The sequence below is a fragment of the Calypte anna genome, chromosome 11 (assembly GCF_003957555.1).
Source record: "Calypte anna isolate BGI_N300 chromosome 11, bCalAnn1_v1.p, whole genome shotgun sequence".
Lineage (NCBI taxonomy): Eukaryota > Metazoa > Chordata > Aves > Apodiformes > Trochilidae > Calypte > Calypte anna.
Window position 1 is genome coordinate 2865604 of NC_044257.1, and position 27305 is coordinate 2892908.

Consider the following 27305-nt stretch of genomic DNA (forward strand, 5'->3'; position numbering starts at 1 on the left):
GGCGGCCGCGCTCCGCGCCGTCTTCTCCCCACTCCTGCTCCGTGCGCATGCGCTCGCTGGGCTCTCACGAGAGTCCTGTGGTAAACAGTGCCTAAAATGGCGGCGGTGCTCCAGGTGGCGGCGGTACGGTGAGCCCGGGGAGCCAGACAGGGGAGCGGGACGGCGGCGATGCTGCTGCCGCCACGCCGCTTCTGCTTGTGGGCTGGGGAGGGAGCTCGGTCTTCAAGTTTTGAGGGGCACAGAGCGGGATGGGCAGCGCCGGGTTGCCGTTCTCGGGTTGCTCGTTCGCTCTTCTGCGACTCTGGGGCGGCCTCTGCCGCGCCTCGGGCGGATGCTGCGAGCGGCCGGCTCTGCTCTCCCGCCGCTGTCACTCCCCTGCAGGCACGGGGCGGGTTGGGAGCGGCGGCGGTGCCCCTCATGGCCCTGACCACCCGCGGGAACGGGCACGGAGCAGACAGGTTCGTTCGGTCGCTGGCTGTGGTGCGGAGCCCGTGGGAATCTGTCCCCTCTGGCAGGGACAGAGCTTCCTCGGCGGGCTGGCTGCCCGCAGCCAGGGAGCCAGGCTGCCCGCCGGAGCTCTCTGGGCTGGCGGTCTCTGCGGAGTTGTGGTGGGTAAGGGTGCTAAACGGAGTAAAGTTGTGAGCGTGCTGTTGCTTTACTTGTAGTTTCCGTGATATTTCAGCTGTTTGCTTACACACAGTCTGTTACCAACCCTAACAGGTTGATGTTGCTGATTTGTTTTTATTTTGCTAATTTGTGTAGTTCTTTTTTCACTTTATTGTTAGAGGGGTTATAAGCCAAAAAAGTGATAAGCCAAGATTACCAGTCAGTGTACTGTAGCTGCCTCAGTTCAGAGAAAAAGACCAAATGTAATCACCAGCGGGTCACAGTCTGTTGTGGTGTTGTCAGTCAGCTGGAAATATAGAGGAATTCTAGCCCTGGTACTAGGAAATACTTGAGAATGATAAATCAATTTGAATAAAAATGAAGTAAGAGCTGTCACATACAGGCTTGATTCATTCAGTTGCTGCCAGGTAGTCCATCATTCTTCTAAATAGTGTGGATCCCATACGAAGGCTCCTGCTTTTCAGTCCTGGTCACTGCAGCAATGTGTAGTTCTGCTTTGCTTCTTCACATAGTGTGGCAGACCAGCTGGAAAGGTTTCCTTTCACTCATCTCTTAATGGCTTTTTGTTTAGCAGTTGTTGGCTGATGTTTGGAATTTTAAAGGACACTGGCACTGCTGTTTTTCTTTAATGCTTCCTGCACTTTTGAGTATAAAAGAAAGAACTCCCATGTGAAAACCACTTTCTTTTAACTTTGTATGATTATATCTGTAATCCCGGTCCTTGTTTTCTCAGGTGTCCACATTCCTCTTCAAGAAAATTTGAAAGGCATTTTTCATGCTGATTTTCTCTTACAGGCAGATGGACTGAAAGCTTGCTTCCTGTAGTATCTCTTGTCCTTACTAGCCCTTGGCATAGAGTTTGAATCTGATTCTGCTTTTGCAGAATTTTTACTTGCCACACTTCTGACTGGATAAAAGCCCCCATTATTTTGTGTCTGTGGATACTTTATTGTGTTAATATTTTATCTTGCACTTCACTTTTTCCTTGGACCTGGGATGTTGTCTTGTTCTCTTGTGTCCCTTTTTCTAAAAGTGGGTAGAGTTTAGTTGCCACCATCGATTTTTCTGTTGTCAGGTTAATGCCTGAGTATTCCACACGTGCTCTGGGTGAGCAAGGAAGAGACTTGGGCATTTGTGAAAACTTCCTAAATGAAACCTATGAAAACTTTTTCCATATAATTTCTAATACTAGCTGCCAAATGTGTGTCTAGCTCTTCTGATTTTCAGGCTATACATTTACACAAATGTGAATCTGATTATTTTCTGTTTTGCCCTTCCTTACAGGTTGGCTTGCAAACAGCTTTGCTAGATCTTCTGGGCAATTAACTTTACTGTCAGAAATGGAGTACAGGACTCAGCTACCACACCCTGAGTGACAGAATCCTTTAATACAAAATGGAGAAGAAGCGTAGAAAGAAATGAGCCTGTTTATAAGGCTTCAGCTCAAAAGACCATGAAATCTCTACGTATTTTGGACACAGCTTTAAGAATATCCAGTTGATCAGTACAGTGAAAGCACCGTTTACTGAAACAAAAATGAACTAGTTTATAAAGAAGAAAATTGTAATTTGCATATATGGAATACTTGGAATGAAACCATTTTCTTCTATGATCATGAAGTTTGCAAGCATCTGGCTTGTTCTGGTTGTTATTTTACTCTGTGGCAAAAAACACTTAAGTACCAGACTAGGGAATTCCTCTCATGAGGCTCACATATGTCCTGGATGTTCTCGCCTTACTTTGAAAGTGGAATTCACTTCAACCGTTGTGGAACATGGTAATAAAGAGTTTAGCATTTAAAAAAATATCCCTGTGAAATTCCAGCATGTGTTTCTGCAGATGCATATGCTAAATTCTCTTTATTCAAAAAGAGAAACAGATTTTTTTCAGAGTTGCTTGTTTTAACTGGAGGCAAGATTCAAAGAACAAGAGAAGGAAGTGATGAAAGGGGAAATAAAGTAGATGCTAAAACTGAAAATGGAGTGTGAAGGCACAGGTGGGCAAAAATGGTCACTTTGGTGTCTTTAGTAGCTGTTTTGATCTGGCTCATGGTATGGTTGAAGCTCTTGTATTAAATGTAGCCACAAGTGGGCCTTGGAGGGGTGAGAAATGCAAGAAATCTGTGGGTTTGTGCCAGATAGTTTGGAAGTGATAATACATGCATGGAAAAACTGTGAAGGGAGCAGAGGAAAGGCTTAGTGAGGCAAGTAACACTGCTGAGGTGACAAATGAGAGCAGTAGGACAGCTTGACCCTGCATTCACTTACTGCCTCAGGTACCCATGATATTCCCACAGGGAAGTTGGGGGTGTGCCTGGGTGCTGCCAGGCAGGATGTCAGTGGTGACATTTCTGTGTGTAGTCAGCCAAAGACTTATTTAGGTGACTGTGATGATGTGTACCAGGGCACAGGTCTGCTCACAAATTACTGATCCAAATCAAGGACTGGGCAGCTGGGGCTGGCTTCATGCTCCATGCATGTCATGGTTGGTGACATAACTTGCACTAAAACACAGTATCATGTAGAGGCAAGATTCTTTAAATCACACTTCTAAAGAAGTGTGTTGAATTGGCATATTTTGCTGGATAGAACAGTAAATCTGTTCCCTCTCCCCTCACTTCATTTCCCATTTCCATGATACTTGTCATTCTGCCTACCTTTCAAAGACTTTTACCATATTTTGCAAGTTTCCTGATGAAGGAGGAGAAAGACAAAACACCCAACCAATGATTATGTAGTACAGAAATAGATTGCAGATTTCTAAAAGCAACAAAAGATTGTGATTATTTGTTCTGGATAAAGAAAAAAAAGAAATATTCAGGCCTTTGCAGTGTGAATGCATGAGTAAGCTGCTTAAACATCAGTTCTGATAAGTTGTGCTCTTGTTCCAGAGTATATTGTGGCTTTCAATGGATACTTCACAGCTAAAGCTAGAAGTAAATTTATTTCAAGTGCACTAAAAAGTAGTGATATTGAGAACTGGAGGATTGTACCTCGCAACAACCCAGCCAGTGACTATCCTAGTGATTTTGAAGTTATTCAGATCAATGAGAAGCAGAAAGATGGAGTACTGACACTGGAAGATCATCCAAACATCAAGCGTGTAACACCTCAGCGGAAGGTCTTCCGATCACTCAAATATCTGGAGTGTAAGTAGTGTTCTCTGTGCTTGCATGAGATCTGCTGTGGAAAAGTCTTGGCATTATTTCAGACCATAGCATAGCATTACACAAATGGGAAATGACCTACAGCTTTTCTAGAGTTTACAGAAATCTGGGATTTTGCCTAAAAATCCATCAGGATCTTGTCATGCTTTGGCTAAAGTGTGGCAATGATTCCATCCACAATGTAGAAACATTTATTTTGTAGCAGTCACTTACCTTAGACTATATATTACTACATTTCTAATAGAACAGAAGCTTTTACTGGTTTTGATTAGAGAAAATAGGTACTTATCTAAAACTGTTATAACAATATAATTAGTATATTTGAATAATTATCTATAATTTGTGATTTTATTTTTTTTTCCCCTCATACTGTTTTTCCTTCTAACTCTCTGTAGCTGATCCAATGTTGCACTGCAATGAAACCAGATGGACTCAAAAATGGCAGTCATCTCGTCCCCTGAGGAGAGCAAGTCTTTCTTTAGGTTCTGGCTTCTGGCATGCAACAGGTCGACACTCCAGCAGGCGTTTGCTGAGAGCCATCCCACGCCAAGTTGCTCAAACCTTGCAGGCAGATGTCCTCTGGCAAATGGGTTTCACAGGTATGCTTTTGTCTTTTGCCTTAGAACAATTAACCTTCTTTGCAAAAAACAAGTGAAGTGTAAGGAAAGGCTGGTTGGCTCCTCTGTGTTTATCTCTCATTTGGTGCCAGCTCCGGAAAGACTGAGAAATGCTTTGTTTTGAGATAGATTATATACTCTTATGTGTGTGTTGTATTTAAGAGAAATTGGTCATATTTATAATCTAACAGAATCTGAGTTTTCTTTAAAATCTATAATGGAGCTTTTAAATTAAAAGTTTTTGTTAAATTGGGAGAATAAATTTGCTATGAAGTAGAATCAGGAAAAGCAATGCTTTTCAATTACAGGTGCTGGTGTGAGAGTAGCTGTGTTTGACACTGGTCTGAGTGAGAAGCATCCACATTTCAAAAATGTAAAGGAGAGAACAAACTGGACTAATGAGAGAACATTGGATGATGGTGAGTGACTGTGCACAGCTTCCCAACTATGCCTGATGCTGGCATGTTCTGTTTTCCAGTGTAAAACTGCTGTTGCTGTTGTAGTGCTGGCATCTGTTGAAACTATACATCTGGTGAATTTAAGCTTAATTTTTCAGGTTTCTGAGCACTTTGTAGTAATACCAAAATCTACAAAGAGTATTAAGGTTTCAGGAAGGTGTTACCTAAATCTCATATGTGGCATTTCATCATAGTTGTTGAAAAATGTCAGGGCAAGAAGGCATTATGCAGTTATAGATTGTCAGAGTATGTGGAGGTGAGAGTAAACCCCACAAGACTGTTTCTTTACTCTTCTTTTTATGTATTCTGCTGTTTCACAGTGCAAGAATACTATCATACTTAGGAGAGAGCATTTTCCTGCTTTATCGTGCAGTCCTAAACCAATCAAAGCATTGCCAGCTTCCTGAAAGCTTTACTAATCTATATAGTTTTCATCAACACTTGCTGGCTCATGCCCATCAGCAACATTCCAAAGAACTTTTTATTTTTTGCTGTATATTTGTGTTTCTTTTTCATATGTCAACCCTAACTTGCCCTGACCCTACAGTTTCACAGATAATTAACTTCAATGGTCTGGGTCAGTGAATCAGTTGGCAATTTAATTTCTTTAGGGATAAAGGTGCATGCATATGTTGCTCAGTCTTGTGTGCACCTGTATCATGTATAGGATTTCTTTGCATTACAACACCTGCTTTTGGTAGTACTTTTTACTAGTTCTGTGCTCAGATGGTTGCTGGACACAGAGATTAGGAGTACAGATAGATGCAGATGGTGTGTATTATTTTTTGAGGAGAGGAAAAAAGTGTTTTCTTGTCTTGTTTTTAATCCATAACAAAACATGCATAGCATGTCACTGCAGAGTCAGGATAAAAATCTTTCAAGAAGTCTGTGTAAAAATACATGGGCTTTGTCCCTTGCATTATTTTGGAATAACCTTTTTCTCTCATGGTTGCATTGTGTGGCTCTTGATTTTCTTGGCAGCAATCAGGAGTAGACTGGAGTGTGTATCATCCAGTTTCCTCAGCTGGTTTTCTGTCTATGCAGGGCTGGGAACTCTGACACCACTGAACCCAGCAGCAAAATATGATTCAAAAGACTAGAACTGAACCCAGTGTTTGTGATTTGTCTGTTATCTTGCTGTCAATTTTTGGTATAGGTGGTGTTTTAACAGCACAGATCTTTGACAATTAAATGGTTTGTCTTCTACCATCTTATTTTGTTTCCTTCTTCTCCCTGTGATAGGCTTGGGCCATGGGACTTTTGTAGCTGGTGTGATAGCCAGCATGAGAGAATGCCAGGGATTTGCTCCAAATGCTGAACTGCACATTTTTAGAGTGTTCACCAATAACCAGGTAGGTTTTTTTAATGTGTTTTATTTTCTCCCTTTCCAGATTAGTGCTATGTTAACCCTTTCCTTTGGGAATATTACAAAGACTTGTAATTGTTGACATACTAGCTTTGATAAGTGGGAAGAATACGTCTTTCTATTTAAAAGAGTCTTACTACAAGATGTCTAACAGTTTCCAAATCTGCTGTATTTTTTCAGAAATAATGTGTGGAAGTCTGAGCACTAAAATACTGGGAGACCATTGCACTTGCATGTTTTATTTTGCTGTGTTTCTTCTTCTCTGTCTGAAGTTTGAATTCTCATGAAATGACTGGATTTTCCAATGATAGCTTTCCCCACCTCTTTCTTACATAGGTGTCATATACATCTTGGTTTCTGGATGCTTTTAATTATGCAATTTTAAAGAAGATAGATGTCTTGAATCTAAGTATTGGTGGGCCAGACTTCATGGATCATCCATTTGTTGACAAGGTTCGTGCAAGGAAATAAAGTGGTGTTTATAGCCCTCACACAAAAGTTGGACTTGAAAAACTACTTTCTTGCAGCTGCTGACAGGTTCTGCTGTTGCTGACAGTTTCTATGGAGTTGCATTTGCATGAGAGAAATTTTGTATAGTGTGTAACCTTTTTGGGATGTATTTAGGGAGTGGATTAAAAAAAAAAACAAAAAGAGATACAATACAGATATTCATGGAGCTCTGGAAACATCCCCATTTACAAAATGCTGTCAGTGCTGCTAGGAAGTGCCTCAAGCAGGCAACCAAGTTGCCCCTTAATAGAAGAAGCTTACTTAAATCCCCCCTTGTTTTGTCTTTAAATCTTTTCATGGTTAATTTATTTCAGGTAAAATTACGTGCAGCCTGAATTTAGCAGTAAACTGTTTAAGTACAAACAGGTTAGAAGTACAGGTAGTTGATTCAGTTATGTAGTAAGATATTAGTTTCAGGATAAGAGGTTTTTGTCTTTGAAATGTCATGGTTGCCTAAACTGTTGATCTGGTCTTTAAAAGCAGTAAGAATTTTTTTTTAAAAAAAAGGATAAAATATTTCTTTTTAAAGGGTAATTAAGGGATTTGAGGCAGAGAAATTCTTCCTTTTGTATGATAACCTGCATTGAAATTTAGTTTGACAGTGGCTTCACTGCTCTCCCCAGCAGTGTTGCTGTCAAGGCTGTGTTATTGTTCACACAGTCTAAAGGAAGTTTGAAGCTTAATACTGAGCATACCAGTGAGATGTATTTTATAAATCTCAGTAAGAAGGAGGGGTTTGCCTAATCATTTGCTTCTCTCTTGCCTCATGGAGTATTTGTTAGTGAAGTCTCTTTCTCTTCTGGCAGAGCCTTATTGTAAGCATTCTTTTTTTGTAGGTGTGGGAGCTGACAGCCAACAATGTCATCATGGTTTCTGCTATTGGCAATGATGGCCCTTTGTATGGGTAAGTTTCAGTGACCACTTCAGAGAAAAGCAGCTGTTGTTATTACATGTTTGGGGAAGTAGTTGTGGCATGTGAAGAATTTTTCCCTACTTCTTTTTTGCTATAATCTGTTTAGAGAAAGTGGCTCCGGTTAAACTCCCCCTTTCCCCTGTTTTTATCACTGGTTGTAGTAGTACAGCAATTTGTGTACTTAGCTAAGTATTTTTCACTGAAACAGTGGAAAGTCAGAAGAACTGCAGTACTTCCAGCTAAGATTTCCCTGTTAATGTGAGCAAACATCTTTGGGTACTCATCTTGGGCTTTAAGGAGTATAAAAGGGGTCAAGCCAGAAGGACTTGTGGTATGTTTCTAAAAAAAAATGCCTAAGAATAGATATTCTTTTTGTCTTCAAGATATATGGTTTGGTAGTTACTGAGTTAGTTACTGAGTTACTAACTGCCTGAAAAGGTACTCTCACTGGTGAGTATAACTGCACTGAGTAGGACCAAAAGTTGTTTGGAGGTTAAAAAGTGTCTGACAGAAATCTGATGGCAGTGTCCATTATCAAGATAAACCTATGACTGTCTTTTCTGTTGGTTTTTTTTTTTCTTTCAATCCTTCAACTTGTTCTAGGACTCTCAATAACCCTGCTGACCAAATGGATGTGATTGGAGTAGGTGGTATTGACTTTGAAGATAATATAGCTCGTTTTTCATCTAGGGGAATGACCACTTGGGTAAGACACTTTGACTACAGCCAGCCACATCTGCAGCCAAATTTAAGGGCCTCAAAAAGGGAGCTTTTTTTTAAGGGGTAATCCTCAGCAGATGATAATGTATTGGAGTAGCCAGGGATAAATTTAATCAAAGATCAGAAGAGAGATTGCAAGTCTTCAGAAAAAGAAGCTTAATGTTCCCTACAGGGTTTCTCATTGTTAGTGTTGACCTCTTGACATTCTTTAATTGACATTCTTGATGTATTTGTAAAATGTTTGGTACCTTTTGATTTATGGTGTGGACTTGGCTTGTGTGGTTAAGTCTGCAAAAATGAAGACCTGCTCTTGTCCTTCCTTTAGTTTAAAAACCCTGGCATTTCCAGGTGCTAAATGTAACATTGCACTTACTGTTGACCTGAGATGATGAGTGCTGCCCACCTGATTTCAGATGAGGTGGCATTGTGAGGAGATTATTATATTATTCTATGTTTCTGCTTGTGCAGTTTCTCATTCATTAGCCAGGTAGGAGTTTGTCTATCATTTTGTCATTGATTCCATGCTTAGCATAGACAGTAGAGTGATCATCAATAATGTTGAAGATCAGAGATTGAGAATTTGTTATAAATACCTTGAGTCCTCTTGCTGTTCCATGTTGCTGAACCTCAGCTAATTGACCTGTTAGTTTTACTTCCGAATGTGCTGCATTTAATTTCACTCCCAAATGAAGCAACCAGTGTTCATTGTGTATTAGGGCAACAATCCATCTGTTTTCTTTTACAGGAGCTGCCTGGAGGTTATGGTAGAGTGAAGCCTGATATTGTTACTTATGGCTCTGGAGTGAGAGGTTCTGGTATGAAAGGTGGATGCCGCTCTCTCTCTGGGACAAGTGTAGCATCTCCTGTGGTGGCAGGTGCTGTTACTTTGTTAGTGAGGTAAGTCTTAATTAAGAATCTCTGAAAACATACTGGTACAGGAAGGTTATAAAAGGCCCTTTAGAGGGACCCACCCAACAAAACTATATTGTGTTTAGAAGTCAGAAAACAACCTCAGAGCTTAAAATCTCTCCTGCCTGAGACATTGTCTGAGTAGCAAAAAATTTCCTCGGGAAACCATGAGAACTGTTTTGAATGTTAGTTAATGTCTTCCAAAATATGACAGGGGGGAATAGTACTATGAAGTAATTTTGTCACATTTTTAACTGCTTAGCTTCTGTCAATTGTGTTGTAGAACAGCAGCTGCTCAGAGGAATAACCTGTAGCAGATAATATCTAAGTACTTGGAACTTCTATAGGATTTACTGTTTTATAGCTGTTACCTGATTGGGTAAGTCATCTGTTGGGTACTGCAGAACTTGAAAAGAAAGCAGGAGTTGCAAGCCTGTACTTTGTGTTTGTCACTGTTTCTACATAAGGACAAGTGTGAGACAAACCTTTGTTTGAGAAGCACACCAAAAATTCAAAGTCATTATTGTGTTTCCTCCATAAAATGGTGTGTAAGGCAAAACTGGGTGGTGTTTTTATACCACCCCTGCCAGCAGAATCACACTACAAAATTTCTAGTCACAGAGGCTTTGATTTTCAGAATATTGTATTTAACATATAAAGATATTGCCCTGATTGTAATGACTGCTGGTCACGGAGTACACCATAAGGAGAAAAAATAATGTAATGTTAGTTTTTAGAGAAATGTGTCAGAAACTTGTCAGTCTTCAACTTTTTGAGTGAAAAAATAAGTAATAATGGGCAAATATGAACAGAAGATGGTACTCAAAGCAAACTGGTTTTTGATTGCTTTTTCTTGAAATCAAATGGCTATTCAGGCAGAATGGTAAGCAGGATTAGCTAGAAACTAGATAGTGTAATTTATTGTTGCCTATTTCAGCACAGTTCAGAAACGTGAGATGGTGAACCCAGCAAGTATGAAGCAGGCACTCATTGCCTCAGCACGTAGACTGCCTGGAGTTAACATGTTTGAACAAGGACATGGAAAGTTGGATCTTCTGAGAGCTTATCAGATCCTCAACAGCTATAAACCACAGGCCAGGTTAATTTTAATCCTTCATTAATCAATGATACTATAATCTGCTATGTTTCTTTTAAGAGAGCAGGTGATGCATGTGTAATTCAGTTGAGCAATCTGTGGTTGTGCAATAAAGCAAACTTGCACAGATCTTGTGTAGTCCCAAAGCAAGAATTTTGATGAGAATGCATGAAAAGTTGAAGTATTTTCTGCTTAAGTTATAGCAGTCTAGAGGATGAAGTGTCTAGGAGAGCTAAATTTACTTTCTCTTAGAGCCTTAGAGGTTATGAATAATGTAGCCTAGAATACAGTGGAAAAAAATACGTAAAATTTAGCTTTCCAAAATAACATTTCACTGTGTTGAAAAGTTCCCCCCCCCCCTTTTTTTTTTTTTTTTTGCATGGAAATCTTTGCACTTAAAAACAAAAGAACAAAATTAGAGGCAGAGGGAAGAAGATTTTGGGGCAGGGTTGGGAAGTGAGGTGAGAGCTTGGTGGAGTAACTATGGGTGGCATGTTTTATCTGCATTTTTTTCATAGTTATGTATAGTGACATGTTCTTCTATTTGTTGATTTTTATTTTTTTTTTTAATTTTACCTCCTCCATCCTGCCCTAGTTTGAGTCCAAGCTATATTGACTTGACTGAATGTCCCTACATGTGGCCATATTGTTCTCAGCCCATATATTATGGTGGGATGCCAACTGTTGTTAATGTCACTATCCTTAATGGAATGGGAGTCACTGGGAGAATTTTAGACAAGGTAAGATTTAACATTGGTCCAAGTCCTGACTGTTAATGTTGCTAGAAGCTTCCCAGAAAAGATTACTTTAGCTATGAATTTCATAGAACAGATCTGATTTCTTACTGCTGAGAGCAGGAGAATCAAAATGTTTGATTTTAAGAGACCCACGTGAGTGAGATTTGTCAACATGAGCTCTCTGCAAGTTTTCCAGCAGTGCATTGGTTTCAGGGGTGTGTAGTATTTTATCTTTGCAAAACCAGTTTGCAATGACAGGTATTTATTTGTATTCTCCAATACCATTGAAATTCTGGATAAAGGTTCCTTGTCCTCTTTATTTGTTTGAGTTTGTTTTGGTTTTTTTGTCTGGAGTATAAGCAATCACAGTAAAGAATTCAGACATCATGAATCATCTCTTCCATGGGTCAAAACAACCTGAATGTATTGATTTACCAAGGTCTGCTGCAAAGTCTATTGTTTCCCACCAGTGAAGCTGAGCAAATGGTTTACTAGGGATGGGGTTAATTGATTTTTTTTTTTAATTAGGCTTTAAGTTTAAATGTAGAGTAGATTCAGGAATTGATACGAGTTACGTAAGGCACCTATCTCAGAACTAGAGCCAATTTAAATGACTTAGTTTCAACATTTTAGTGTTGAAGGTATGTTTTAGATTTAAGCTTCCATTAAATGGCATTGAAGCTCTTATCCTTCATTCGCTGATGGCAGCACTCAGACAAAGCTGATGTAATTTGCCTGTGTCTGTTACAGTGATAGCTCTCTTTGTTACTGAAAGGAAATCTTGTGTTCTTACCAAGAAATTTTTGCTCAGGAGCTCAGGCTGTTTAAAGCAGGTGCATTCAGCATGCTATTTATAGGCTGGTTCACTGCCACAAAATCAACTTTTTAGCCTTTGTGGACATTTTGAAATGTTACAATCTTCAGAAAAGCTAAGATTTGTTATTTCTTTGTGCAGAGGAAGAGGGCTATGTGTGCAAGAAATTAAGGAATGCAAATACTGTTTTGCCAATATTCTGGATTCTTCCTTCCACAGCCAGACTGGCAACCCTACCTGCCCCAAAATGGGGATAATATTGAAGTGGCTTTCTCCTATTCCCCTGTGTTGTGGCCTTGGTCTGGATACTTAGCAATTTCCATCTCTGTAGCAAAGAAAGCAGCATCTTGGGAAGGCATTGCTCAAGGTCATGTTATGATCACAGTATCATCCCCAGCAGAAAATGAAGTAAGTTCTGTGCATTTTGATTTTTCTGTGTTAATGACGACTAAAACTGCTTCCCGTTATACCTCCTTTTGAAGGGATTTGCTCTGATCCCATCATTTGAAGCATAAGTTAGGTTGGAGTCAGGAAATTGAAGAGTAAAAATAGTGATCTTTATAGTTGATTAACCTCTGAAATGGATACATTTTAGAATCAGAAAATCTCTCTTTGAGACTGACTTCATAATATAATTTGTTTATTGTGAATTCTAAGTCAGGTGTTTTGAAAAAGGCATTGTTATAAATAAGATATATTTAATTGTTTTTAATTGAGAAGTTTTAATGTTTTGAACAATTTAACTAGTTCAGAGTTGTAACATATTTTGTGACATATTTTGCCTTCTGAGCATAAACAGAAAAAATACTATGATGACAAAAGTCACCTCTTTGTATCCAGAGATGACTAAAATTAGATTTTATACCTCTATTTTTTTGTCAAGCCACAGTTAACTGGTGAATGTCCCTGAGAGGGAAAAGGATTTCACTGTGTTTTTTTCTGTCCTTCAGTCTAAGAATGGTGCAGAGCAGACTTCAACAGTGAAGCTCCCAGTCAAAGTGAAGATTATTCCTACTCCACCTCGTAGTAAGCGAATCCTTTGGGATCAATACCATAATCTCCGTTATCCACCAGGTTACTTCCCCAGGGATAATTTGAGGATGAAGAATGATCCCTTAGATTGGTATTTATCTCAGATTCTATTAAAACTTGATTGTGTGTTAATGACTTTATGGAATGCCAGAGGGCTCTGGCCTTTTTCAGTGTGTCATGGGATTAGATTTTTTTAAGGAGTCCATGAAAACCACTTGAACTGTGTGTGCTTTTGGTGCAGGGTTTTCTTTGTGCTGTATGGTGTTATTCACGTGAAATGAAAAGCTTTTAAAATGCACGTCTAAGACACTGAGATATTTGTCTGACTTTTGAAGTGTAGCATGTTTCTTTTCTGCTCTAATTTATCCCAGGAAGATAAGGGGGTCACTGTTATTAGCTGCTTCAGCATTTGCTTATCAAAAAAACATGAGAAATTTTAAAGGCTGGATCCTGAAGAACAAAAAAACCCCTTGTCTGTTGAGGGAGACTGTCTTTGAAGCAGGGTGAGGCTTGAGCTGGCCCTTTGTCTTTCATAGATGGAGAGGCAAAGCCTTCATAAGAAGAATTGTGCACCAGTGTTTAAGTGAGGATTAATTGGGTCAGTGACCAAGACACAGGCTTCTGGAAAGCTACTTGAAGCATATGGATGTGTCAAATGGACAGGAACTCTCTGCTGATTTTCAGCAATTATTTATAGGTTTTCCTGCCTGCTGCTTCCAGTTGGTAGTTAGAAAACTGCTCTTACTGGGTGTTTTACAAGAAGGGTGTTCTGCGAAGACACGTGGTTTTGAGGCAGCAGTGTTTCTCTCTTGTGTGACACCAGCATGTAGAATTGTGTGTTCTGGGGGACAGGCTTTGACTACATAACTAACTGGACTCTAGCACTCTGAACCAGTATCATTTGGGAGGAATTTTCCAAAGAGGAGATAACCTGTAGTTTTCCAAGCACTATCAGTTGAAAGAAATGAACCTTTTAGAAAGGAAACTAGGAAGTAATCTGTAATTAGGGGATTTAAATCAGATATCTGTGTGCCAGATTTAAATGTCTTCAACACTTTTCACTTTTCCTAAGGAATGGTGACCATATCCACACAAACTTCAGGGACATGTACCAGCACCTAAGGAGCATGGGGTACTTTGTTGAGGTTCTTGGTTCCCCGTTTACATGTTTTGATGCAAGTCAGTATGGTAAGTGTAAGTTAATTGCCATGTTCTCCATATTGTTAAATACTTCCTAAAATAGCCTGGGTTTTGGAAGAGAAAATTTCAGGGGAGGCAAATAAAAATTATCATGGTAGTAGAAAAATAGTTTTACAGTGGGTTTGTTTATTTGCTGGTATTGAGTTGTGCAAAGTATTGCTGTAGAAGGTAGCTTGGGAGTCTTGTAGAATTTGTGCATATATCTATATCTTTATAATGAAAAAAAAAGTGAGAGAGAGCCCACCTCTGAAGGGGGTTTAACCTCTGAGTGGGTTAAAATCCCCTCTGTATTCCACCCTACAAAATTGTATTTGCCAAAAGATTAAGAAACGGTGAAAAGGAGCATGATGTGAATTGCAGTCTGAAATCAAAAAGTGTCCATTCTAGTATTTTCTTCTCCTCAGTGGTAGCATTTTAAAGCACTGATCTTTGTGGACAGAGCAAAGAGTAGGGAAAGTATTCCATCCAACCATATGCTGCAGAAATATGTGTCTTGCTGCTTTGTGTTCATCAGGAAGGAGGTTTGGTAGTTTGAGTAGGCAGGGCTCAAACCAAGCTGTCCATGCTCTTTTCTGCTCCTGTGTGCCCCTCTTATTTAACCATGGCATCAAGACCCTCTTCTCTCTTGGACTGCAGTGTTCTTCCATGGACTGTAAAGTGAGGGTGCATTATCCTGACAATTTTCTAGTTCTGGAAATGTTGTCAGTAGTAATATTTTGTTTATCTTGATTCTTAGTAAATATTGGACCATTGCTTCTTGAGTTGGGTGGATATGCAACTGAATACAGAAAAGGGAGCCCTTGAAAAAGTGATAAAATGGTTTCTCTTCTGAGACTGCTGTTTTTATAGCTAATAGGGAGCAGCTTTAGGGGACTTCTCTCTCCTCTTGCTCACCATCATTTTGTTGGAGAAATTTTCTCCTACAAAGAAATATTAGGATGTTCACTGTAACACCCTTAAAAAACAAACTTTGACAGCAGATTTTTTGATATGTTTGTATGCTGAATTGTATTCTATTTCCCATCCTTAAATGTAACTTCTCTGGGTGGACGAGATACTGTATAAAGTGTGTGCTTGTGTTGGCTTGAGCATGGGCTGTGTGAATGCCTGCAACATTACAGTGACCAGCCTGCTAAATTCCTGTTCTTGCTTTTACACACAGGGACTTTATTGATGGTGGACAGTGAGGAGGAGTATTTTCCTGAAGAGATCACCAAGCTGAGGAGGGATGTTGACAATGGGCTTTCACTTATAGTGTTTAGTGACTGGTACAATACCTCTGTGATGAGAAAAGTCAAGTTTTATGATGAAAACACAAGGTACATATGTGGTGTCAGTTCTCTGGGAAACAAAATGCCACAAAATTGATGTTCTCCACATGTATCATCCTAAAAATCCCAAATGTCATTTGTGATCTACTTTAGTGCTTGCATGCTAGCTGTAAGGAGGGACTGAAAAACAAAACTGACATTAAGCAGCTACTTAAGGACAGTAGCTGCTTATTTTGTCATGATTGCAAAGGCCCCTTGATGATTTAGTCTTTTAAAGCCCAGAAGAACATCTACAATGAAAGGAAGTAATAACTTTGTGAGTGATAAACAAAAAGGGAAAAATATACCTTTTGGGTAAAATAGAAAGAAAGTGTGGGTTTCAAACAGAATCACCAGGTTGTGCACATTGAGCTAATTTTGGAGGAAATGTGCTGATATCACCAGTGATGACAGAGACCTTGGTAATTCCTGTAACTGCCAGCAAGCTCTGTGTTGTCATTAAGCTAGATCTGTTCTGCATTTTGTGTAAAAGGAATATTTTGCTTCATTAGAAAAATGTCAGGAAAGTTACATGGCCATCATTTTTGCCTTGTCTTAGGCAGAACTTTTTTGAGAAATACAATAGAAATACTTAACATTTTCTCAAAAGCATACTTAGGTGGTGGCAGAGGGAAACAGCTGCTCCCATGCCTCTGGAGATAAATAAGGCTTTGAGATATAGTTCTTTATTTAAGTGACAGAAAAAGCCTGCATGCAGGAAGGCACCTGGTTTTTCATTATAAGAGTTTATTCTGTATACTAATAAACTGTATTATGCTGTCATTTTCCTAGACAATGGTGGATGCCTGATACTGGAGGTGCTAACATACCAGCTCTCAATGATCTGCTCTCTGTCTGGAACATGGCCTTCAGTGATGGGCTGTATGAGGGGGATTTTACCATGGCAAACCATGAAAGTGAGTCCTGGGCTTCATTGCCTACACTGTGTTCTTTGGAAAACAGTTTTCTCTGAGAGTAAGATTAAGCCAAGGGAAAGATTAAGTCAAGGGAAACACTTAAACTCAGTGGAAGGCATCTCCTAAGCAAGCTTGATTACTTCCTTTGTAGACTGTATCTGAAAAAAATTCCAACCAGGTAATGTCCTCAGTTGAGGATTGCATTCCAGGTGGCAGAACTTTGAAAAAAGTGTTGTTGGGTGTGCCTCTGGTTGTCAGGAATACAAATACTAGTTGCTAAGAGGCAGCCTTGATTTAGTTGTGTTTTTTAATTTTGGCAATTAAGTAGAAATTTGAAATTTTGTATGAAGAGAATAAATAGGGACTTTAATCTTTTGCATTGCTCCCCCTGAAATAGCCTTAAATGGGTATATTTGTCTGGTTTAAAGTTCAAACTTTGTGGTTAGGCCACAGGTCTGTGACCTTACTGTCTTTAGACTTTGGGTCTAGCCAGTCTTTCTTTTTATCTGACCAAACCACTTGGTGTTTTTATTTGTCCTTTCCAAACCTCTGTCTTTTGTCTGGTTCATTTGGGAAGTGGTGTGAAATACTATGTTTCTCACAGCATTTGATTACCTGCTGCAGATAACCCTTCTCTGGCAGGGGGATATGGACTAGATGATCTTTCAAGGTCCCTAACTTCCTATGATTCTGTGATTTAAACTTCTCAATTAAGATAATGTCAGTCTCAAGTGTAAAGATTTGAAAGCAGCATGTAAAGATGAACTGTGAAAACTGTGCTTAGAAGTGCCTTCTTTATGAATGCACATATTGGTCAAAGTACACAAATTCAGAGTAGGTTACTTGGGAATATTTTCTTCTGTGGTTGTTTTTAACAGCTCACTGAAATACTGTGGGAATAGGGCATAATTTTTAAATTGCATTTTTGTTCTGTCTTTCAGTGAATTATGCATCAGGCTGCAGTATTGCAAAATTTCCAGAAGATGGCATTGTAATCTCACAGACTTTTAAGGATCAAGGTACGGGCTTGGTTGTCTCTATGGTGTTTCGTGTAGGACTTAGGAGTGGACGGGCAAAGTTACGAAGTCTAAAGGTGTAGAAATAATGCAGTGAAAAATACATCCACACAGCAGGTATATTTTCACACATGTGTTTGGATACAGGCAGTTGCTATGTGACTGCATAGAATTTTTATACAGTACAGTAAAATCCAAGTGAATATATGCAGTCTTTTATTGTGTATGCTGTATGTAAACACATCAGCATGGAGCTGGGGGAGGGAGAGAGCCAATTTAACAGGTAGTCTGGTAGACCTGCTTCCTCAGTCAAGTCCTTTTCATTGCAGTCATGAAGCAAAAGAGCTCTTTGTTTTGCCTCTGCTTTCTAAAGGCAGTGTCTGAAGAAAAGGAGACTAAATACTGAATTGAAAGCTTGTGGGGTTTTTTTGGTTTTTTGTTTTTTTTTTTAATGGGTATTAGGGGTGGGAAACTTCTGACTAAAATCACCTTTCTATGAAACTTCATTTTAGTCCCTGCATGAACTGGGGTCTTCACCCTCTTGTTGATTATTGGAGCTTTCATTTCACAGGAGACAAAATTACTGGAAGGATTTATAAGGTACAAATGGCATGTTTATAGCCAGTTGTCCTCTGGGTCTTGCTGCATATACTCATTCATCCTGGGAAGATTCCTTTGCTTGAATTTTTTGTCTTTTCTGCTTGTCAGTTTTCTCATTGATAGTTATAAATGCCTCACAAACATGTCTTTTAGGTTGCCAGTCCATTACTCAGATACTTGCACTGCTTTTGTAGGCATATTTTTAAAAGACTTCTTCAAAAAATACTCTTTGTAATACCAATACAAGCATTCCAGAAAGGACTGAGAAGCAGAGCTCTGAACCATGGAAGGGCTGGATGTAGTGAAAACTGGCTATACTCTGCTTGCCAGCTCAAGAAGCATCTGGGGTGAGGAGGGAGTAGTTTACCAACTGCTAAAGCAGAGGGGAAGGTGCAAAAAGTCTCATGAATTTCCTTACTAAACAATACTTTTCTTTGTTCCTGACTTGAAAGCTGGACAGACAGAGCATGAGGGTAACTAGTAAAGGCAGAATTGCAGGGAGGTGCAAACCAGCAGTCTTTTAACATGGGCTTCTCCTGAATGGTTGCTTTAAACAAGTTCAATCAAAGCCTTTTGTCTTGCTTACAGAGAGACAGATCTTGTATTTCATGAAATGTCTTCTGTTCTCTTTTGCTGATTCCATGGGCAATTTGCTTGTAGGAATATGTAGCGGGAGGAGCCATTCTTGCTCCTGAAGCTCAACGAGCTGCTGGTCTCTTCCAGGACTCCAGCCACCACACAGCGCTTCCAGGGTAGAAGTGTAGCAGGAAGAGCCTTTCTTGCTCCAGAGGCTCGACGAGCTGCTGGCCACTCCATGCCTCGCACCAGAGTGAGCTGAGCTTTTCTCTGTGGGTGTGTGTTCCACCTTTATTGGCCCCCTGGTCTTGCTCATGCCCAATAGGGGCCTGTCCTAATCAGGCACAGGTGGACTCACACCCACTCACTGGCAATTCGAGGCACCTGATTTATCTTATTTCTCTACATTTCCCCCCCCCTTTTTTTTTTTTTTTTCTTAAAGCTTTCCCGGTTTGCCCTAGCTTACAGACATTTTAACAAACATACAGGATTTTTGCACAGGATTTTTAAACATACACATTTTTTTTCTACTGACACACAGGATTTTTTACACAAAAATACCTACTGACACACAGGATTTTTTTACACAAACATAGGATTTTTTACACAAAAATACCTACTGACACACAGGATTTTTTTACACAAAAATACACATTTTTTCTTCGGGCCCCGCGGGACACAGCTAAGAGCATCGAGGGGGCCCTGAGTACAGGATTTTTACACATACATACAGGATTTTTTACAAAAATACACTTATAACTTACGGGATTTTAACCCTAGCTTAGGCAACCAAATGTCAGCCCAGGCACTTTTTCACAAAGTCTCTACCTTTTGTTCTTCTCCCTCCTGTTTCTGCTCTTCTCTTGGTTTCCCTCTGCTCAGGGGCTTCCAAAGAGAGAATCCTTATCTTGGCTTCCCTCTGTTCAGGTGTTTCCAAACCAAAGAGCTTGCTGGTCATACCTTTCAGGGAGAGTGTTAGCCCAGGCATTTTTTCAAATCGGGGATAATGTTCCTGTTGCCAGCTTCTCACACTGCCGCTTCTTTATGTTGCCCGCATCCTCCACCAAATGTAGCGGGAGGAGCCATTCTTGCTCCTGAAGCTCAACGAGCTGCTGGTCTCTTCCAGGACTCCAGCCACCACACAGCACTTCCAGGGTAGAAGTGTAGTGGGAAGAGCCTTTCTTGCTCCAGAGGCTTGACAAGCTGCTGGCCTCTCCATGCCTCGCACCAGAGTGAGCTGAGGTCCTCTCTGTGGGTGTGTGTCCCACCTTTATTGGCCCCCTGGTCTTGCTCATGCCCAATAGGGGCCTGTCCTAATCAGGCACAGGTGGACTCACACCCACTCACTGGCAATTCGAGGCACCTGGTTTATCTTGTTTCTCTACAGGAATAAGTAGGCATGGCATCAAAGTAAGTTGATGAAGAGCACTGTGCATTGTGATGGCTGACTTTTAAGTTACTGTGTCCTGTAGAAGTCTGCAGAAGGACTAAAACAGAATGAAACAATCTATGTCAGATTGGTTTGATTTGAAGCCTGCTGCTCAAAATATTAGGATTTTTTTTGTTTGATTTGAAGCCTGCTGCTCAAAATATTAGGATTTTTCATTCAAGAGAATGTTGAAGGGAATCCAGGTTGTGAGGTCTTCTGCTTCTCCATCAAAGAGAGAAAAGCAGTAGTATCAAGGAGGAGACTTCACAGTTGGAGTATTGAAGCAGCTTCATTTTTATCATGACATCATGGGGTTTTTGAAAGCGTTTTGCATCAGTGCATCACATGAAAGCTGCATTTCCAAATTAGCACTGTAGGCTGTGTTGACTTCCAGGTGAACTGATGTTGATGCTTGTCAGGCTATGAAATTGATTTGTGCTTTGCTTTAGGTCTTGAAGTTTTAAAACAGGAGACTGCAGTAATTGAAAATGTCCCTATTTTGGGACTTTACCAAGTTCCTTCTGAAGGCAGTGGCAGAATTGTGTTGTATGGTGACTCCAATTGCTTGGATGACAGCCACCGACAGAAAGGTGTGTAAGCTTTAATGCACATTGCCCCCCGGTTTTCCTCCTGATAGGACCCCTTCCTGTTTTCCTATTCCACAAGGGCTGGTTTTAGGGTGGGTTTTCCAGGAGGAGGGTTGGTTGGTTGGTAGGGTGGGGTTTTTTTACTTCTTTGGGATGTTTTTGTTTACAGAAAGCACTAACAGCTCCCACATGCTTGATTTGAAATGGTGGAGAGGCCATTAGGGGATCTCTTCACTTTTTCCCCAGTTGCATTTTCACAATGTTGATGTAGTGCAATGAATTCCTCATTTAACTTATTCCTCAGCATGCCTTGTTCCCTTTGCAATGCTTCCTGTGAGAATTTATGGCAATGTTCAACATTTTAGTTGTGTGTTATTATTTTCAGGTTTGTTTTTCTTTGACACAAACCAGATGGGGTGGTTGTGTCAGAAAGCATTTTTGTTTGGGTTTTCAAAGCATTCATTTGCAGCTCTGGGTAGCAAACGTGAGAGGTGTGTGTTCCTGTGGTTCCTGCAACTCCCAGAGAAGCCATTCTTCCCTGTGTAACTGGTCCTTATAAAGCCTTTTTCTAGCACTGTGTCTGATTGGACTTTTAATTTTTAAAGAGATTGATTGGATTTCTCGTGACATGTAAAGCACAAGCTGGTAGGTCTGTGGCTTGGGAGGCTGAAGCTAATCCAATATGTGAGTTCTTTTCCTGTATTTCTACTGAATGTGATGTTCAAACTGAATTTTCCTTTTACAACAAAAAGTACATTCTTAATTTTTTAAGCTTTTATCACCAGTTTTTTGAAACGGTGAGTTACATAATCCATCCCTTTCCTCATTTATTTCACTTTAAAGGAACATACTGTCTAAAGGTTAAATGAGCTGTTCCATCTGCAGCTCATTTCTTTCCCTCACAAACATTTTCTTTTTCTTTGAAAATTCTCAGTTTTCTACTCTTCTGTCTTTGGGTGGCTTCCAGTGAGTTGCTGTAACACCAAACCTTATGTGCTTACTGTGGAGTGTTGCAAGCACCAAGTGTTAGAGAAGATACATAGTTTTACATTAAGTAACAGAAAACAATGCTTTGTGATCTCCCTAATGGTATTAAATTCAGTGTGACTTTGAGAAAAAAGTGGAAGGCTCTAAAGAAATTCTTTAAAATTATCTTTTAAGTTGTGAACCAGGAGCTGCATCTCCTGGAGAGATATCGGTGGCTTTAACTGTGGTAAATTCCTAACATTTGTGTGTATAAATCCTTGAAATCTGATTGACCTCTTTAAAAATCAAAGGTGAGGGTTTAAAGGACACTAGGATTATGAAGATTAATTCCCATTCCCAGACAGCTGTTCCTGGGGGCAGAAGTTCTGAGAAAAATAGTTTTCTGTGTGGTAGAAATGGCCGATAAGGCATTGTTCTACTCCTGCAAATGGAAGTTTTAGCGAATTGGGATGTTAACTCTCTGGACTATTCATTAGGGATGCCTCTGGATTAAATAGTAGTAATTCAGGAGAGAATCAAAATTCTTGTGTTGTTGCTGTGCAAAGAAAACCTACACTTGTGGTATTGATTCCCAGCCTGGTCTGTACCATAGCTGCTTGCTTTAGCTGGGATATAGCCAGAACCTTTCACCTTAATTTGTTTTTTGTTTTGTTTTTCAACTCGGGAAAGCTAGTGAGTCATAACTTTCTACTGAAAACACTACCTTATTCTTGCTTTTCTAGGGAAGGTATTTATTTTGTCCTTTCAAAAAAAACAAAACAAAGCAAAACAGTTGGTTCTCCATTTCCCTCTTAAAATAATACAAGCAACTCTGAGCTTCTTGTGTTTCCACACTTATGAGGAAAAACCTCATACTTTTGGTGGAGACTTGGGTGACCTTGCACAACCTGGAATTCCTGTATTTGAGACCTGTGGGTTTAAATCCTACTCCCCAGAAGAATCTGGTATACAAGAGAAGATCCTGTGAGGCTAAACAGATGTTTGTGTTTGGGGGGGACCCAGACTGGGTGTTGAAAGCTTCATCTCTCCGAAATTGGGCTGAGAATTTCAGACGGATTAGAACAAGAGCCAGAAAAAAATTGATTGTACTAAGTATTGATTAACAGAAGGGCAAGCCATTTTAAATGTGGCATAATGCATACCTTGCTCTGGGGTTCTGTAATCCACAGATTGCTTTTGGCTCCTGGACTCCCTCCTGCAGTACACCTCTTACGGGGTGACGCCGCCAAGCCTCAGCCATTCTGAAAACAGACAGCGACCACCCTCAGGAGCAGGATACTCACTCCCTGAGAGGATGGAAGGTGAGAGCCTTAACCACAAAGCAGAGCCTGTGACTGAGGAGCAGTCAGGGGGGAAATTAGGGAGGAGTGAGGCACATTCCTTGAATTACATGCCTGTAAGGCTAGTTCAGGATGAGCACTGTCGTATTCTGTCGGGATTTGTCATGGTATAGTTGTGATTCTACTAAAGAGAATGTTCTGCTTATAGAGTAGGAATTTTTAGACATCTAGGTCCACTAGGGAGGATTCTCATTACTGGCAACAGAGCATGTATAAAGCTGGTGTCTGTTTTGTCTCACATGCTGCTAGCAAAACTTGGATTACCTACCACTGTAGGTACACAGCCTTACTGTTCTCTCAGGTACCATTTGGTTAATTCTAACTGAGATTTAGCTACAAGTCATAGTTTCTGTGAAGAGCTTCTGGTTTTACAGCATCTCTGTTTAGCCAGAGGTGAAATGTCAGTGACTCTTACCCTACCAATCTTTCAGTAATCCATCTGTTTGTGCTGTGAGTTGCAGGTAACCATTTGCATCGCTACTCAAAGGTGCTCGAGGCTCACCTGGGAGACCCTAAACCCCGGTCCCTTCCTGCTTGTCCTCACCTGTCCTGGGCCAAACCACAGCCTTTGAATGAAACTGCCCCCAGGTTAGTATCCATCTGCCTTAATTATACAGGAAGTCTGGCTTTTGAGTTCAGCTGAAAACTTATTTTTTCAGTCTGCTTTTGAAAGGGACAGCTGGAATGCCTTTCCTAAAGACATTCCAGACTGCAAAGAGGAAACCATGACCTCTTCAGTGAATAATTCTGATTCACCTTATAGGTACAGTATGAAACTGAGGGATTTTAGAAACAGTCAATTCACTGTTGTGACTGAGTGGTCCCAGCTTAAACCCTTGCTTAAATACATCATCACTGCATGCCTTTTAAATAGTTTTCTGAAGCAGCTTCTTGGGCAACACCCCTAACTGCCTTCTGTTGTATCATTTGTCAGTCACTTGAAGGAAAATTCTTCAGCACATAGCCCATACCTGTTGATAAACTTCTGAAAGTAACTTTTGGCAGTGTGTGTGTGAGGCAATGAGCTGTTAGTAAATAGTTGCCAATCTAAGTGTGCCCCTGTGGCATCTGAATTTAACCTGGGAGGCAACTTTTGTTATGCAAGCTGCAGAACTTAAACAGTGGGTTGTGTTATCATTTGGTTCCAAACTCGTGAGTTATGTGGAGGTTCCAGCTGTCACTTACTTTGTTTCTACAAAGTTTCTTGCATTACTGAAGTGGTCAAACACCTTTGTCTTTATATTTCTTTTAGCAACCTTTGGAAACATCAGAAGTTACTGTCAATTGACCTTGATAAGGTGGCTCTGCCCAGTTTTCGACAGAACCGACCCCAAGTGAGACCACTGTCCCCTGGAGAAAGTGGAGCATGGGACATTCCTGGAGGTACATACTGAAAATTTTGAATGTCACACTTTTGTTTTCCTTCTTCTATGGGCTTTAGAAAAAACATAGACACACGGCACAGCCAGAAGAGATGCCTGGTGTTTATTTTCCAGTTGTGGAAACCATGCAAATGATAGTATGCCTGGTGTTGTAGAAGGCTGACTGATGAGGCCTGGGAGAAATATTTTTGCATGCAAATGGATGAGTGAGATTTTGGTTGGTGTTTTTTGGGTAGTTGAGGTTTGCTTTGGTTCTGTTCAGACCGCCCAGGGTCAACAGCAGTCCCTGTCCCTGAGAGCTGTAGCTCAGTATCTCCTTCTAATGACAATTCCTTGTGTGCCTAGAGCAGAGTCCTGAAGAGTTTGTCAGAATGGTGCTCTGGGCAAGGTGTTACACTAACTCAGAGCACTTGGAATAGCTTTCAGTCTAATGGCAGGCTGCTCTCCTGGAGCTTGCAACTGCTGGCCTGGCTGGAAGCAGCTGGAAAGCCTCATCATGCACACTCTTTTCCCTTTCTGAGCTGACAGACCAAAAGACACCTGTAAAAAAGGAAAGGTTCGGTTCTACATCTTATCCTCACTGTGTGTGTGCACAGGCTCTGGAACAAGCCCAAATAGGTCAAGGTGGAAACGCTGGTGCTTTTCTGTTAACATTAGCATCCTGTCCTTATTTTTGCTAATCGGTCTGCAGTTGTTAATCTGCCTGGCTCAAGTGTAATCTGATTAATGGTTGTTTTGTCTTTGAACCAGAATTACTGTCAGTTCATTTTGGGTAGATAGCATTAATGCTGCCAAGATGTTGTAGCTCATGCAGTGATTAATGACTTCCAAACCTCCTTCCTTTTCTCCAGGTATAATGCCTGGCCGGTACAACCAGGACGTAGGACAGACTATTCCAGTCTTTGCTTTTCTTGGTGCCATGGTGGTTCTGGCATTCTTTGTGGTGCAGATCAACAAAGCAAAGAGCAGGCCAAAGAGAAGGAAACCACGAGTGAAACGACCACAGCTGATGCAACAGGTTCATCCACCAAAGACACCATCTGTTTGAAAGCTCTTGCTTGCCAAAGATGACCTGCCCATGGCTTTCCCAGTGAAGGTGCAGCAAACACAGCACTGGTCATCTCATAGTCTTTGGTTTCTGAAGAGGGGAAAAAAAGAAAAAGAAAAAAAAAAAAAGAAGACCTTGGTTGATCGTCTGTACATAAAACTGCAGCTTTAAGCAGCCAAAGCCACCAAAGACTTGAACCCTGTTTAAATGGCTGCTTAGTCACTACATAACCCAAGAGGGGAGAAATGGACCTTTTTTTTTTTTAAGCTGACCAAACTAAAATTTATTTGTTTAGAGGCTATTTTCTATATTTATTGTTGGGGGGTGGGGAAAAAGTCACTTTAAGGACCTCTGCTAAGGAAAGTAAGTGCATTTTTTTGGACGGAATGCAATTTTCTAGAAGGGTGTTATGCTGAAGAGTATAATATACACCATTAAAGGAGGGAGGGGGTGAGGGAGACCAGTACAAATCAGTGAGATGTACTCCTGCAGTTTATTTTTATAAAGCCAAATACCATGATGTTTTGTAATTTTTTGGTCATGAGTTCACCGTTGTTGGTGAAGCAGATTTTCAATAAATATGTTATCTATATGAAGCTTACACTGTGTGCTATATGGCTCATCTTTCTAGGGCCAGTCTGTGAGAGCAAGTTATTGAGCAGTGAAAATTTTTGGTCTCCCTTCTCCTCAAATCTTAATCCTTAACAGCAGCATCCCAAGCTGCCAACTGTGCTTTGGGGCACTGAGGGAGCAGAGGTCTGAAAATTGCAGAGGCAGGTAAGGAGGAGAGAGCTCCAGAAGGGTGGATCAGTGATGAGCTCCATGAGAAATTGTCCTGTGGATGGCACATAAGAACATGGTTTGGAGTGTCACAAAGCCAAAACCCCATCTGCTTTGGCTGTCCCTGACTGAAAGCCTGTGACTTGCTATGGGTTTATAGACACAGGCACAAGTTGTTCCTGGCCATGCAGGGTTGGTTAATGTTGCCAACATGGAAATAGCTTCTGCTGTAGTAAAGCTGAGAGTTTTTACCTGTCAGCTGCTTGTTATCACTGTTCCAAATGGAATTATTGTTACCCTGGATGAGCTGGGAGGTGCCGGCTGCCTGTGTTTGTACCTGTGGACAATCCCAGGTGAGTGCTTGGGCATCTTGCCAGCCCCCCCCATAGCCCTGGGCACAGCTGGGGAGAAAGAAGGTGCCAGGGACAGCTCTGGCTTTGCCCACCCTGTTTGGAGCTGGCAAGCCCTGGGAAGGGTACTGCAGGAGGGAACATTTGGATAGGGTTTCACACTGCACCCTTTTTGCAAAAGGGATTGGGCAAAGCTGTTTTCCCATTTCCTGAAGAGCAGTTGGCTTTCCCCAGCCTGTCTTGCCTTGCAAAGATGAGGGTGCATTTGAAGAGGCAACATGCTGGTGTGGTGCCAGAGAAGGGAGCAAGCTTTCACTTCAGAGCCCTTAGCAGAGGATTTTTGGGGCTGAATAGACAGTCCTGAGGGTTGAGCTGCTTGTGCCATCCCAGTGGGGCTGGGGGCCAGAGGTGCCCTTTTTGCCTCCCTCTCTGAACTTGCACCTGTGCAGATGGGGATTTTGTCCATCTCATCTGAGGCATCTGGGTCTCTTTTAGGATCAATCAGCTACAACTTTGCAAGTCAAACGGGTTGTAAAAGAGTTGTCAGTAAAGGTGTAAAATCTCAAGGGCCAGACCTCAAAGGGCACTGCAGGTGGCAAAGCATAACTAGCCTGTGTTTTCATTTGTCCCAAACAAGGACTGACCATTTGCACCTTTGAATTGTCTGTTTGTCTTCAAACAAAGGTAGGAAAGTGGAAAAAGTATCAGCAGCTGTTTTCCATCAAAAAGAGAGGAAGGAGGGCACCTGCTGTAAGGGGACAGTAGCAGGTAGAGCTGCCAGCCCACAGGAACCTTCTGGTTATGGCTCACAGATCCAG

General features: G+C 40.9%; 1 protein-coding gene across 5 annotated transcripts; it reads left to right on the plus strand.

Annotated features, from left to right (window-relative positions):
• The first annotated feature begins 79 nt into the window (after positions 1 to 79).
• MBTPS1 (membrane bound transcription factor peptidase, site 1) lies at positions 80 to 25956 on the plus strand. Of its 5 annotated transcripts, none has more exons than XM_030457463.1 (23): positions 80 to 128; positions 1912 to 2404; positions 3518 to 3775; positions 4189 to 4392; positions 4719 to 4829; positions 6111 to 6220; positions 6571 to 6687; positions 7581 to 7648; positions 8261 to 8363; positions 9123 to 9274; positions 10224 to 10385; positions 10978 to 11122; positions 12153 to 12341; positions 12884 to 13056; positions 14038 to 14153; positions 15328 to 15484; positions 16268 to 16392; positions 17334 to 17411; positions 20463 to 20603; positions 22757 to 22888; positions 23389 to 23515; positions 24180 to 24310; positions 25161 to 25956. In XM_030457463.1, the coding sequence occupies exons 2-23, from the start codon at positions 2218 to 2220 to the stop codon at positions 25355 to 25357; spliced, it is 3183 nt and encodes a 1060-aa protein (XP_030313323.1). In that variant the 5' UTR covers positions 80 to 128; positions 1912 to 2217; the 3' UTR covers positions 25358 to 25956. The 5 variants fall into 5 exon arrangements, with proteins under 5 accessions (XP_030313323.1, XP_030313326.1, XP_030313325.1 ...); XM_030457466.1 differs by having other exon boundaries at positions 80 to 123; XM_030457465.1 differs by lacking the exon at positions 80 to 128 and adding an exon at positions 139 to 612.
• Positions 25957 to 27305: the final 1349 nt, after the last annotated feature.